General features: G+C 35.5%; 1 protein-coding gene across 1 annotated transcript in view; it reads right to left on the bottom strand.

Moving 5' to 3' along the window:
- LOC111515053 (pikachurin) overlaps positions 1-11,780 on the bottom strand; it is a 314,492-nt gene extending 302,712 nt beyond the window's left edge. The window contains 1 exon segment of the mRNA XM_074186004.1: positions 11,350-11,780. Coding sequence (XP_074042105.1) covers positions 11,350-11,461 — 112 coding nt within the window. The 5' untranslated portion in view covers positions 11,462-11,780.
- Positions 11,781-12,103: the final 323 nt, after the last annotated feature.

Genomic DNA, 12,103 nt, shown 5'->3' with positions numbered 1-12,103 from the left:
TAACGCAAAACGCCATGTTATACGGGATTACCAAAACCTTTAGATTTTCATTTAATGAAATCATTGAAAAAAACAATATACTACTGTTACAAAAGCAATAAGATATCTACAATTGAAATCATAAGGAAGAAATTCAATACTTCCGGCCATAAAGTGAGCTGATGCCTAACAAAAACAACAAAAACAAAATAACTAAATATAGACAAGAACAACGGCAAATTTTCTGTTTGAACGAATTTTGATGTGACACTCACGACACAGTTACGAAACGGTGGATTGAGAGTTCGAGAATGTGTACGCCCAACATGCCTGCAAACAAAGGATCGCGAATAATCATTGTGCATTGTGGATAAAATAAAGGATGGGTTCCGATTTGTTATGTTATGTCCATTATGTTATGTCTGATTTGTTATGTTTACAAATCGCGGCAAGTGAAAGGGACTACTAATCTCTCTTTCGTAAATTTCACACGTTTCACAATTTGTCAAAAAAAAAATTAATGACGCAATAAATGTTGGAATTGGAGTCCTTCCATTTCGAGACATTTTTGAACTCGTTTTTTTAAATTATTCATTGCCCTTAAGGCACTTATTTGCTACATTGTTGCGAAATAATTCAAAATCCTCAATCTCGAGTCTTCCACATTTTCTATCTCTTTGCCAGCGTAAATCCTATTTTTCAATGTCCCTCATAGAAAATATCCAAAATAATAAGATCTGGTGATCTTGCAGACCATTATATTGGCCCAGTATTTGTCTCGAAATGGAAGGACCCCAATTCGAACATTTATTGGACCATTAATTTTTCTGTGTATATAAATTACTTCATTTCAATTTTCATTACAATTATAGTAGTGGTTTTGGATGTTATTATTGCTATCATTCGTTTTTCTGCCTATAAAAGCACATTTAATATATTTTTGTTTCAGATATGTTTCAGATAATCATAAAAGGTTTTCTTATTCGAAGTTCATTGTAGAAAACGTTCAGAGCAATCGAAATATGAAAAAATATGAATAGGTATCTAAGAATGAAAAAACTCTAACTCAGTCAACCAATTTTCAGGACCGTAATTTAAAAAGGAGTAATTCACTCAATTATAATCAAATATTACCGAAACATACTCAAATATAAAATAGAATTCAATTACTCAGTATGAAGTGAACGTCTACGATCCAAAAACTACAACAGAAAATACAGGTCCGTATTTAAAAATTCAAAGATGGGGATGGCCCTAGTCAGATGACACCCTATATAAAAGATTCATGGACATATTCTGATAGCTCACATCAAGTGTCAATAGTAAAATGTCGACAGATTTTCAATATATCTGCGAATGAAGAAGATATAGGCAAAAAAATAATTTAGGATTTTTTGGTTTTTCTTGTATATCTCCAGAACCACACATCATTGGATAGGTCTCTAAAATACGCAACTTTGCCACAAGTTAACCGACACTCTATCTCTCTCTCTCTCTCTCTATATATATATATATATATATATATATATATATATATATATATATATATATATATATATATATATATATATATATATATATATAAAACATCACATTATACCGATGGAAATGTTGTGAAAGTGAAGAGAATAGGGGAATTGCAGATGTTTGTTTACAGCGTAAATGTGTTCCGCTATGATAACTATCAACTACTGCAAAATATGAGCAGTGAAATATCAATAGTCAATTTATGAAAAATATAAAAAATTCTTGCGTTAAAAAATCAACTCAAACAAGCGTTTGAAGGCGCGAACTGTCATGACGTCATACCGTATCAATCCGGGCGCACGCTTATGGCGCAGGCTGTGACTGCTGTTTGAATCTAATTATTCAAGCAACTGCAGCGAAACGCTTTTGTGTGAAATATGATGAAGTCTTGTTTGTTTAATATTAATATTTTAAGTTGTATAGTTTCGTTATTTGTGTTTAACCTTGATTCAGCTTTGTTTGTGTGTTGTTAAATTTTAAATCTAACAAAGACTTTCAATTTCGAAAGCAATGAAACCCAACATATGCACAAATATTTCATTGCTGAGCGAAATGGAGAATTTGCTGGTATTCTGGACATATTATCAACAATTCATTCTGAATTCAATTATATCCAGTTCGCACCTTGAACTGTACAGATTTTGGTTTCACTGATCTTGCTCTTGGATAGATTTTTGTTTTGATCCTGATAATTCGTCAATATGTTCTCTGCGAGTCACTGAAATGAGTTATAAACCAATACTGAATGCTAAATGAAATAGAGAATTCTGGACCTTATGCCGAACTTCAAAGAGTCTAGTTTCCAACTTGAATTGTACAGATTATGGTTTTACTGATCTTGCTCTCGGTTACAATATGTTCTTCTGAAATGAAAGATGAAACAAGACCAATTGGTGAGCGAAATTATGGACTTGCTAGTCATTTGGATTCATCATATTCTCCTAAAATCACTGAGATTATTCTATGTATACATGTTTTTCTTTGAGCGACATCCTAACGACACACCAAGTTTTGTTTTGACATATCGCCTCCAAAAATCCCATTCGATGTCAGGTTTGTTGATGCTAGTAACAAATGAGGACGAAGAATAAACGAAAGTTAACGGCTGCACAATCAGAGAATTTGAAAAAAAATACTTACCAGTGCTACTCATCTAGATCATTCTGATCTGGGATAAGATCAGAATCACTTTTCGAAATAATCTAATCAGATACAATCTGATTCAGCTAAACATTATCAAAACTTTCGGTCCTGTAGTGTATATCATCGTATTTGAAAATGCACCACTTACCTTGCATCCCGTGTTTTATTAACTCTGCAATTTTTTTGAATGTTCACTTATAGCTCAATCTATACCTAAAAATGTTTCCTATAGACCAGTTGCTCAACTATCAGTGATTTCAAAAACCAGATAGAGAGCTTCAAATTAATATATACTCGATCATTCTGAATTCCAACATCTTAAAGGATCATCAATACGGTTTTTCGAACAAAAATCACATATATCAATGTGATGGAAAGTACAGAAAGTATTGAACTCTTTCCTTTGATATTTCCAAGGTCTTAAAATAAGTCTGACGTGAAAGTTTTCATTGAGACTGTCCTTTACTAGTAATCATCGATGATCCTCTAGCGAATAACTTTCTCATCAACACTAATCAACCTGTGAGTTTTATAGTATTTCCAATACTTTTTTTCCACTGTACGTTAATGACTTGTGACAACAGTTCCAAATTCTACTGTATTGCTTTCTGATGGCAACATTCTTGTCTCGTCTTTTCACTCAATAATTGATCATCAGTTGCCAAAGCACATTCGACAAAATTTTTTATATCCCAGTAAAGTTCTGAAGAAATTTTGAAACCGAAATGACCATAGCTGCGTAAAATTTAATAATAAGAAAATCCTGCCATCATTCCTTCCTAAGACATTTAATGTAACAAAGTAACGTGTGATAATATGAAAGCACATCATTCTGTGCTACCTGCTTCCCAGAAACTGAAACGTTCCTATATTCATCAACTTTTGAAAACTCGGATTAAGAGTTTCTGTATTGTTCAAGCATCTCCATTAAAACTTTCATTTTATAGCGTAACTCTTGGCAGACGAGTAAGTCAATTGAAGAAACAAATAGGGAATATCCGACAGGAAACGATATATACATTGTTAATGGTACCAATATTGTTGGTTGGAGGCCATGCTACTCACCCCTCCCGAGCATGTTAGATCAAAACAATTTTCCTGAGAAATATCGAATAATTCATGACTAGTGACTGTTATAGTGTCATATCAACTAGTCCATGAAGGTTTCCGTTTCGCTTCTAAAGATATAAATACTAGAAGTTCCAGCCTCTTCAAAGTTCTAGAATAGACAATTATTGAGATCCTTCATAACATTCCAGATTAATCCAAATTATACCACATTATGCTGGAATGTGTTGGAAAATTTAGAATTTCCAATCCCAGGTTTCTGTTTTCATCTGAAAAACGTGCTTCTGAAAAGCAAGTGCTGGAAGTTACGACCTCTAGAAATTTCTGAGACAGTTTACTATTCGAAAGCCTTCCACCACTTTTCAGAATATATCGGAACATTCTGGAATGTTGTATGAAGTCTGGTATACCATACCAGGTCATTATGAAACATTCCAGAACAGTTTCGAATGGTGAAGAATGTTCTGGAGCCTTGTGGACCATTCGGAGTCTTCTTTGTACGGGTGGGGCTACTCATTGGTAGAGGTAGAAAGATCCATCGACCCCTTCTGATTTGAGGTTCATTCAGCCATTCCAATCGCCAAACAATCTCATATCAATTCTTTCAGCGAGTACTCTAGCTAGTAACAATGATAAATTGTTCTTTCATGAAACTCACCCAAACAACAGTGTGTTTACTACTGTCAATGTTGAATTGAAAATGATCTTTTTTTTAGAACAGATCAGTTTTTGGAAGGCCCATCTTGTTGAGCTACATCTGTCTGTCATTTATCCAGTATGTTTTGCCAAATCATTATGGACGGATATGTAATTCAACAACACATGCGAATAACAAATTTGTTTTATCATAATGGATGTTCAGTTTGGGCAACGTACCGCGCGCTTCACCCATTTTTTCGGTGGCCATAATCGTGCTACCGAGACGACTATTCGCACTGTGGTGGATAAATTTGAGTTCCCTGGTTCAGTTAACGATTGACCAACGCCCGTATGTTGACGAAACGCAAGTTCTGCCAAAAAAATTGTCGCTGTCTATGAGAGTGTGCAGGAGAATCCAAGGCAGTCAATTTTGCGTCGCTCACAAAAACTTGACCTTCCGCCAGATCACAACTTGGCGAATTTTGCATCGTGACTTGGTCCTGAACCCTTACAAAAATCAACTGACTTTCGATTTAAGCAAAGCATTTGATACCGTCAATCTTACAATCATTAAAAGCAAGTTATGTTCATTGGGTTTTAGGGGCACTATTTTGAAGTGGTTACTGTCATACTTACAGTACAGAAGATTGTATGTAGAAATAGAAAAAGAGAAATCTCTCATATACAACACAGATCTTGGAGTTCCTCAGGGATCCATTCTGGGTCCGCTAATGTTTTTGTTATTTATTAATGATTTATCACTACATCTAAGTGTGCAACATACCATCCTATATGCAAATGACACAACAATTGCTGCTGACGCAAGGAATCCTGAGGAACTGCAAATCAAACTCAATACCATATCCATGGAGTTCAGTAGATGGTGTAATCGAAATGGTCTAATCATCAATCCCAAAAAAACAGTTTGCATGCAGTTCTATGTGAGGGAAGTTACAAGAATTGATACTTTACAAGTGATACTCAATAATGAATTGATAAAAATATCATGAATATAATGAATTGATAAAATAGTCTACAAAATTTTTGGGGTCTTCTTTGAATGCAAATATGAGCTGGGAAAACAATATTAACTTTATATCAAAAAAAATTAGTAGTGGGTACTATGCAATTCTACAGCTTAAAACTGCACTGGATAACATGCAACTCCTAAACGTATATTATGCCATAATTTATTCTCATATATCTTATAATATAATATTATGGGGCAACACATCACACGCTCATAGAATTATCATATCCCGAAAGAGAATTATTAGGCTGATATTTGGTTTAGGTCCAAGAGACTCATGCAGAACATGCTTCAATCAGAACTAAATCCTGACTCTGCCTAGCATATACATCTATAAATGCATTCTATACCTCAGAGACCATCAGGAAATGTTTGAAAAAAATTCCAATTTTCATAGCTATACCACAAGACAAGGAAACTCTATCAGGCTTCCCAAACATCACACAGCTCTATATGAGAACAGTCCATTTTATATGAGCATAAAACTTTTTAATTCTCTTCCCACATACGTAAAAGAGGTAAACAGTCAAATTACTTTCAAGTCCACTCTCAAAAAATACCTCTTGGAGAACGCCTTTTATAGTACTACAGAGTTTCTTCAACACGGGCAAAACTGAAATCATTTGTTTTAATAATGTTTTAATGTGTTTTACTTATATACACTATGAATGAAATGTTCAATCATCTGTTTTAGCTACTGTTTTAGTGATGTTAGTAATGTGTTTCATATGTATATACATTTTTATATTTATTCCTTAGAATACTCTTTCTTTGAATGAAATATTCTTGTGACTGTGACGTTTCCAATATCATGTAAATGATCCAGATGGAATAAATGAATTATTATTATCATTATTATTATTATTATTAATGAACTGAAGGTGAACGACCATAGACAACCATGTGTGGTCATTGAATGGGCTGTGGAGCAGTTGCCAACTGACACTGATTTTCATCGGAGAAGCGTCTTCAGCGATGAGACCCATTTCTTGATGAATGGGTATATGAACAAACAAAATTGTCTAATTTGGTACCTACATTTTGTATACCTGTAATATCCATGAACATAACAAAACAAAGCTTCTGATATAATGTAGGTTTTAGGAACTGGATTATAGGTTCAGGAGAGGACTATTATTGAGATCAAGTTGTTCGTTGAGGACAATAGAATTGGGATTTTTCTTTGACCTGTTCTGAACAATTCTATTGTCCTCAACGAACAACTTGATCTAAATAATAGTCCTCTCCTGAACCTATAATCCAGTTCCCAAAACCTACATTATATCAAAAGCTCTGTTTCGTTATGTTCATGGATATTACAGGTATACAAAATGTAGGTACCAAATTATTTATGATAGGATAGGCAACTTAGGTATAAATTGCTCAGATTTAAATGTAATCACTTTGAAAATGGTGTAATATCCGAAATTAGTCAATAATAAAGAAATATCCTGGAAAATAGATAAAAGTGTGTTTTTGTAGTGTATCCTCAGTGAACATGAATTTCCACAAAATAAACAAGTCGTCAATCAAAGGATAGTTCAAAGAGCGTCCAATGCATCCTGAAAAAGTCACTGTTTGGTGTGGATTTTCGGCTGGTGGCGTCACTGGTCCACATTTCTTCGAGAACGATGTTGGTCAGCCCATCCCTGTCAACAGCGAGCACTATAGGTCGGTGATTACACACTTCTTTTGGCCTTAATTGGAATATCTTAACAACAACGATATTCTGCACGACCGATTTGAGGGCATGGTCATCTCACGTGGAGGTGGCCACTGAGATTGGGTAATTTGAACACGTTAGACTTTTTCCTGTGGGTTTTACTCGAGTCACACGTGTATGTGAATGAGCCACAAATCACAGCGGTCCTAGAAGCCAACATATCCCATGCCATCGGACAAATTCAGGAAGAGTTATGGAAAATTGGACGCTTCGGATGTGTTTGATCCAGAGAAGCCGTGACGGATATTTGAACGACGTTATATTCCACACATAATGGCATCATATCTATTTCATGTATGTTTTCTAAAATTTTTGAGATTATTTTATATAATCGCATATATGCTTCTGTTCAACGGCAACTGTCTCAACCTCAACATGGATTTGTTACTAAGCGTTCTACTGTTACAAATCTAGTCATTATTACTCAATTTATTTCCGAAGCATTAGATAACAATGGCCAAGTTGATGTTATATACACGGATTTCTCTATAGCATTTGATAAAATTGATCATGGTATATTGCTCAATAAACTGATGAGTTTCGGTTTTTCGAATACTGCCTGTCAGCTGATGCAATCCTATCTGACATGTAGAAAACAATTCGTGTCCCATAACGATTATGAATCTAGAACATATATAGCTTCTTATAGTGTGCCTCAGGGCTCCAATCTAGGTCCTCTTTTGTTTTTATTATTTATTATAGACTTATGTGAAAGTTCAGCTTGTAAGCGGTTATGCTTCGCAGATGACTTGAAATTATTTTCTATAATTAAGGAAGTAGGTGATTGTGTAAATCTTCAATCTCAATTAAAATTTCTTGTTGCTTGGTGTAGCAATAATAAATTGAAACTCAATGTGGAGAAATGTAAAGTAGTGAGATATAGTCGAAAAAAAAGGTTTATACATTCCCGTATGTAATACAGGATTCAGATCTGCTGAGATGTAATGAGATCAAAGACATAGATATTCGATCATAAATTAACATTTGGTAGACATATTTCACAAAAAGTTTCAGAATCTCTCAAAGCTTATGGTTTCATTGTTAGAAATTGCAGAAACTTCCATAATATTTAAGCCATAAAGCTGTTGTATTTCACCTATGTACGTTCAAAGATAGAATATGCAAGTATCGTCTGAAGTCCATTCTACGAGATTCATAACATGGCCATTGAAGAGTTCAAAGAAAGTTTTGTGAATTTCAAATTTTCAGAATAGATGGTTCTTACCCTGAGAGCAAGAACTAACATTATGCTCAATTCCCCAATATATATGTTATGTGCACAAATTTCAATAGCATTTGTGTCCATAGTGATTTATCCTTCACTTACCTTCATAACATCATTAGAATTGCTAACGTGTACTTGAAGTAAGTAATTGGAATTAGTTTTTCTTTTTTGTTCATTTTATTTTTCGTTTATGGTTAAGTATTGTGAATAAAATTTTATATTGTCCTGTAAATGGGTAACTGTTGGACAATAAAGCTATTATTATTATTATTATTATCAATAGGTCTTTCAAATAAATACAAATTTTTAATGATATCTCATATATACTTTGTTATATTTAAATTTGAAGATACGAAGCTCTTAACGAAAGACCCTATATATTACTATTATTTTAAGATATAAAATGGTTATATTAGACTGCCCTTAATAGATAAATGAATAGATATATTGACTTTTCTGTAGACCTATAAAAGAGTAACAAAATGTGCTGACTTCTCACGGATATTTCAACAAATTTACAAAAAACCTTGATGAATTATCCACATGAACCCTTTTCTTCAATTGCTTCGTTAATTGGTGAAAACACAAAAATTCGTTCTTAGTTTTTGAGTTCATCGCGTTCAAACCGAGAGACATATACTGTTGGGAAGTCCAATATACAGTGTGTCAATTTTAAAACCTACAATGGGCTATATCTCACGAAAGAGAGCTGATATCGTGAAATGCTTCAAACTGTTTCTAGGATAGTAAGGGAGAACTAAAGTGACATGAAAGAGAACTCCCCCCCATCAACCCCCTAGGCCCCACCCACCAAAACACAAAAAGTTCCAATTGCAAACACCTACTTGTGATACATCATTGAAAAGACTATAAAAAATGCTATCCAATGGTATGAATAATAATTGTACAGGTTGAAGCAATAATTGTGAAACTTTGGCTAAAATGGAATATTCAATGAGGTTTTTGTTGAACAGCAAATTTATTAAAGTGAATGTTCAAAGTGGGTTCCGTTGTTTTATAAATAATAATACAGCCTATTTTCAAATTCTGCACGAACTTTAGCAAATGTTGTGCTAGTAATGGCGCCACATGCTTGCGTAATTCTTTCTCGCAATTCCCCAAGTGACGTAGGTTGAGTTTTATGAACAACTGACTTGAGGTGACCCCACAGAAAAAAGTCAGGTGGCGAAAAGTCTGGTGACCTCGATGGCCACTCAATGGGACCTCTCCTTCCAATCCATTGGTTCGGATAATTAGTATCCAACCAGTGCCTAACTGGAGCTGCATAGTGAGGAGGTGCTCCATCTCGTTGGAAAAGCAGCAAATCTTCGTCTACATCTAGGTTGCCTTGGTCGTCCCTTTGGTTCTCTTATTCATGCACAATTGAAGGTTCGATGGTGTTTTCCAGCATATTGAGATAAATGTCGCCACTTAAATTGCCTGGTATGAACAAGGGACCAAATATAGCATCGCCTAATATTCCTGCCCAAACATTTAGTTTTTCAGGATATTGAGTGTGACCTTCTCTGAATCGATGCGGGTTCGCATCACTCCAGTACCGAGAGTTTTGTTTATTTGCATTACCATTCAGCATAAAAGTACATCCATCACTGAAACAAATATTTTTTAACATTCTCGCTTCAACGCGAATTCTTTCAGTCATGAGTTCACAAAACTCAATTCATCAGTCTGAATCATCATCGCCTAGTTCTTGAAGAATTTGTGTTTTGTACGGGTGAAACTTATGTAATCTCAACACCTTTCTAACCGACTCATATGAAAGTCCTGTCACTGCAGATACTTGACGTGTTGATGCAGTAGGCTCCATTGCAAAATTTCCAAGGACCTCAATTTGGGTTGCTTCATTCAGTAATCTTGAGGCATTCCTTTTTTTATTTCGCACTGATCTCGTTTCTCTAAACTTTTCAACTAAATCGCGGACGTACACGTGACTTACACTTTTGTCCGGATGCCTTTCATGAAATATTTGAGCTGTTTTTAAATAACACTTGTTCTGGGAGGCAAATATGAAAATTATCTCCACGCGCTCAGGTATACTGTAAACCATCGTGACAACTACAGCTGAATGACAGGACAGATTGTACAAATGACAAAAACTAATGACATTTAAAAGTCTCAAACAAACCAAAAATTATTGATTCTGACAGAACCAAAAAAACAGATCTTTCCAACTTGTTTTGCAAAAACGGCAAATTGAGTTTTCATTCAACAAAAAAAGTATCGACGGACACTTATCATTCAAAATAATAGTCCGGGGGGTAGCATTACAAATAAAAAAGTCATAGTAAGCCGGCTGATATTGAAGTTCGTGCAGACTTTGACAATAGGCTGTATTATTGTTTACAAAACAACGGAACCCACCTTGAACATTTACTTGATTGACATTTTCAATAAATTTGTAATTCAACGAAAACTTCATTAAATATTCCATTTAAGCCAAAGTTTCACAATTATTGCTTCAACCTGTACAATTATTATATATATATACCATTGGATTTCATTTTTTATGGTCTTTTGAATGATATATCACAAGTAGGGGTTTGCAATTTAGACTTTTTGAGTTTTGATGGGTGGGGCCTAGGGGGTTGATGGGGGTGAGTTCTCTTTCATGTCACTTTAGTTCCCCCTTACAATCCCAGAAACGGTTTCAAGCTTTCGTTCGTGAGATATAGCCCATTGTAGGTTTTAAAATTGACACACTGTATAATATGTAGAGTGGCAAATTGACACTCTCCGAAAGGTATAATTTCAATTTCTCGGAATTATCTACTCTCTCCATCAGAGTAATTGCTTCCGATCTTATAGTTATCCATATATATCAGTATCGCTTCGACTAGTAATAAGAAACCATTTTTTCTTCCTCACGAAACATGTCATCATCAAAAAAATAGTTTGCTATTAGGAAGAGGGATTTTTGCATTTCGTTTCTCTAGGAAATACTAGTTCAGTGAAGTGTACGTGTACGTGAAGTGATCTAGACAATAAAAAGCGTACCTTGAAAAGCGGCCTCGAACTGCAGCTTATCAATATCGGCGTCGTGTCCCCCGCACAGCATCACCAGCCACAAAAGGCCCACGAGGGCCCTCCAGCCGTAATTAACGTCCATGTCCGATTCTCGTCAGTGGGCCTGCATCAAAGCCCACCACGGCCCGCGCATTACCAACCCTCGAGACCCTTAAAACACTTTACCGACACATTACCCACACTGTCACGTCAATTACAATTATTATTTATGAAGTCATCAACTGTTGAATGCGACAAGCACCCTGTGGAATATCGCGCTGTACAGGATGACCTATGGGTGTTTACTTTTCAGTCGCTCGATAGTAAGCCAATCTCAAACGTCCCTTAGCCTGCTCGCGTCCCGTCACGTTCTGTGTCGGCCCTTCAACCGGCTTCGGAGGGTGAAATACTATACCGCGGAAGTTTCGTTCAATACTGGTGGCGAAAAAGCGATCGAATCGCTGTGAGCGACCTCATCGGCTTTTTATGGCGATGAGAGAAGCGGCAGCGGAGATACTCGGCGCGACATCTTTGGTGGCAGGTGTGGGATTGGGGTTTGCAGGAAACTGCTCTTTGAGTGCGTGAACGAGGTGTGTTGAAATATTTTTTCCATCGTGTGCTTCGTATTATTTTGAAAACTTCTTGAAACCAGCAGACAATTTTTTTCAAGAATATGCCGTATTCTCGAAACTGTCTGTACAAATCTCAAAAAGCTCTATTCGGTAGTCTCCTCTCTGAATATAGG

The sequence above is a fragment of the Leptinotarsa decemlineata genome, unplaced genomic scaffold, assembly GCF_025532065.1.
Source record: "Leptinotarsa decemlineata unplaced genomic scaffold, Ldec_3_MD MMD2_tig00078422_RagTag_RagTag, whole genome shotgun sequence".
Lineage (NCBI taxonomy): Eukaryota > Metazoa > Arthropoda > Insecta > Coleoptera > Chrysomelidae > Leptinotarsa > Leptinotarsa decemlineata.
The sequence above is the reverse complement of the archived record's forward strand: the minus strand, read 5'-3'. Positions and strand labels throughout refer to the sequence as shown.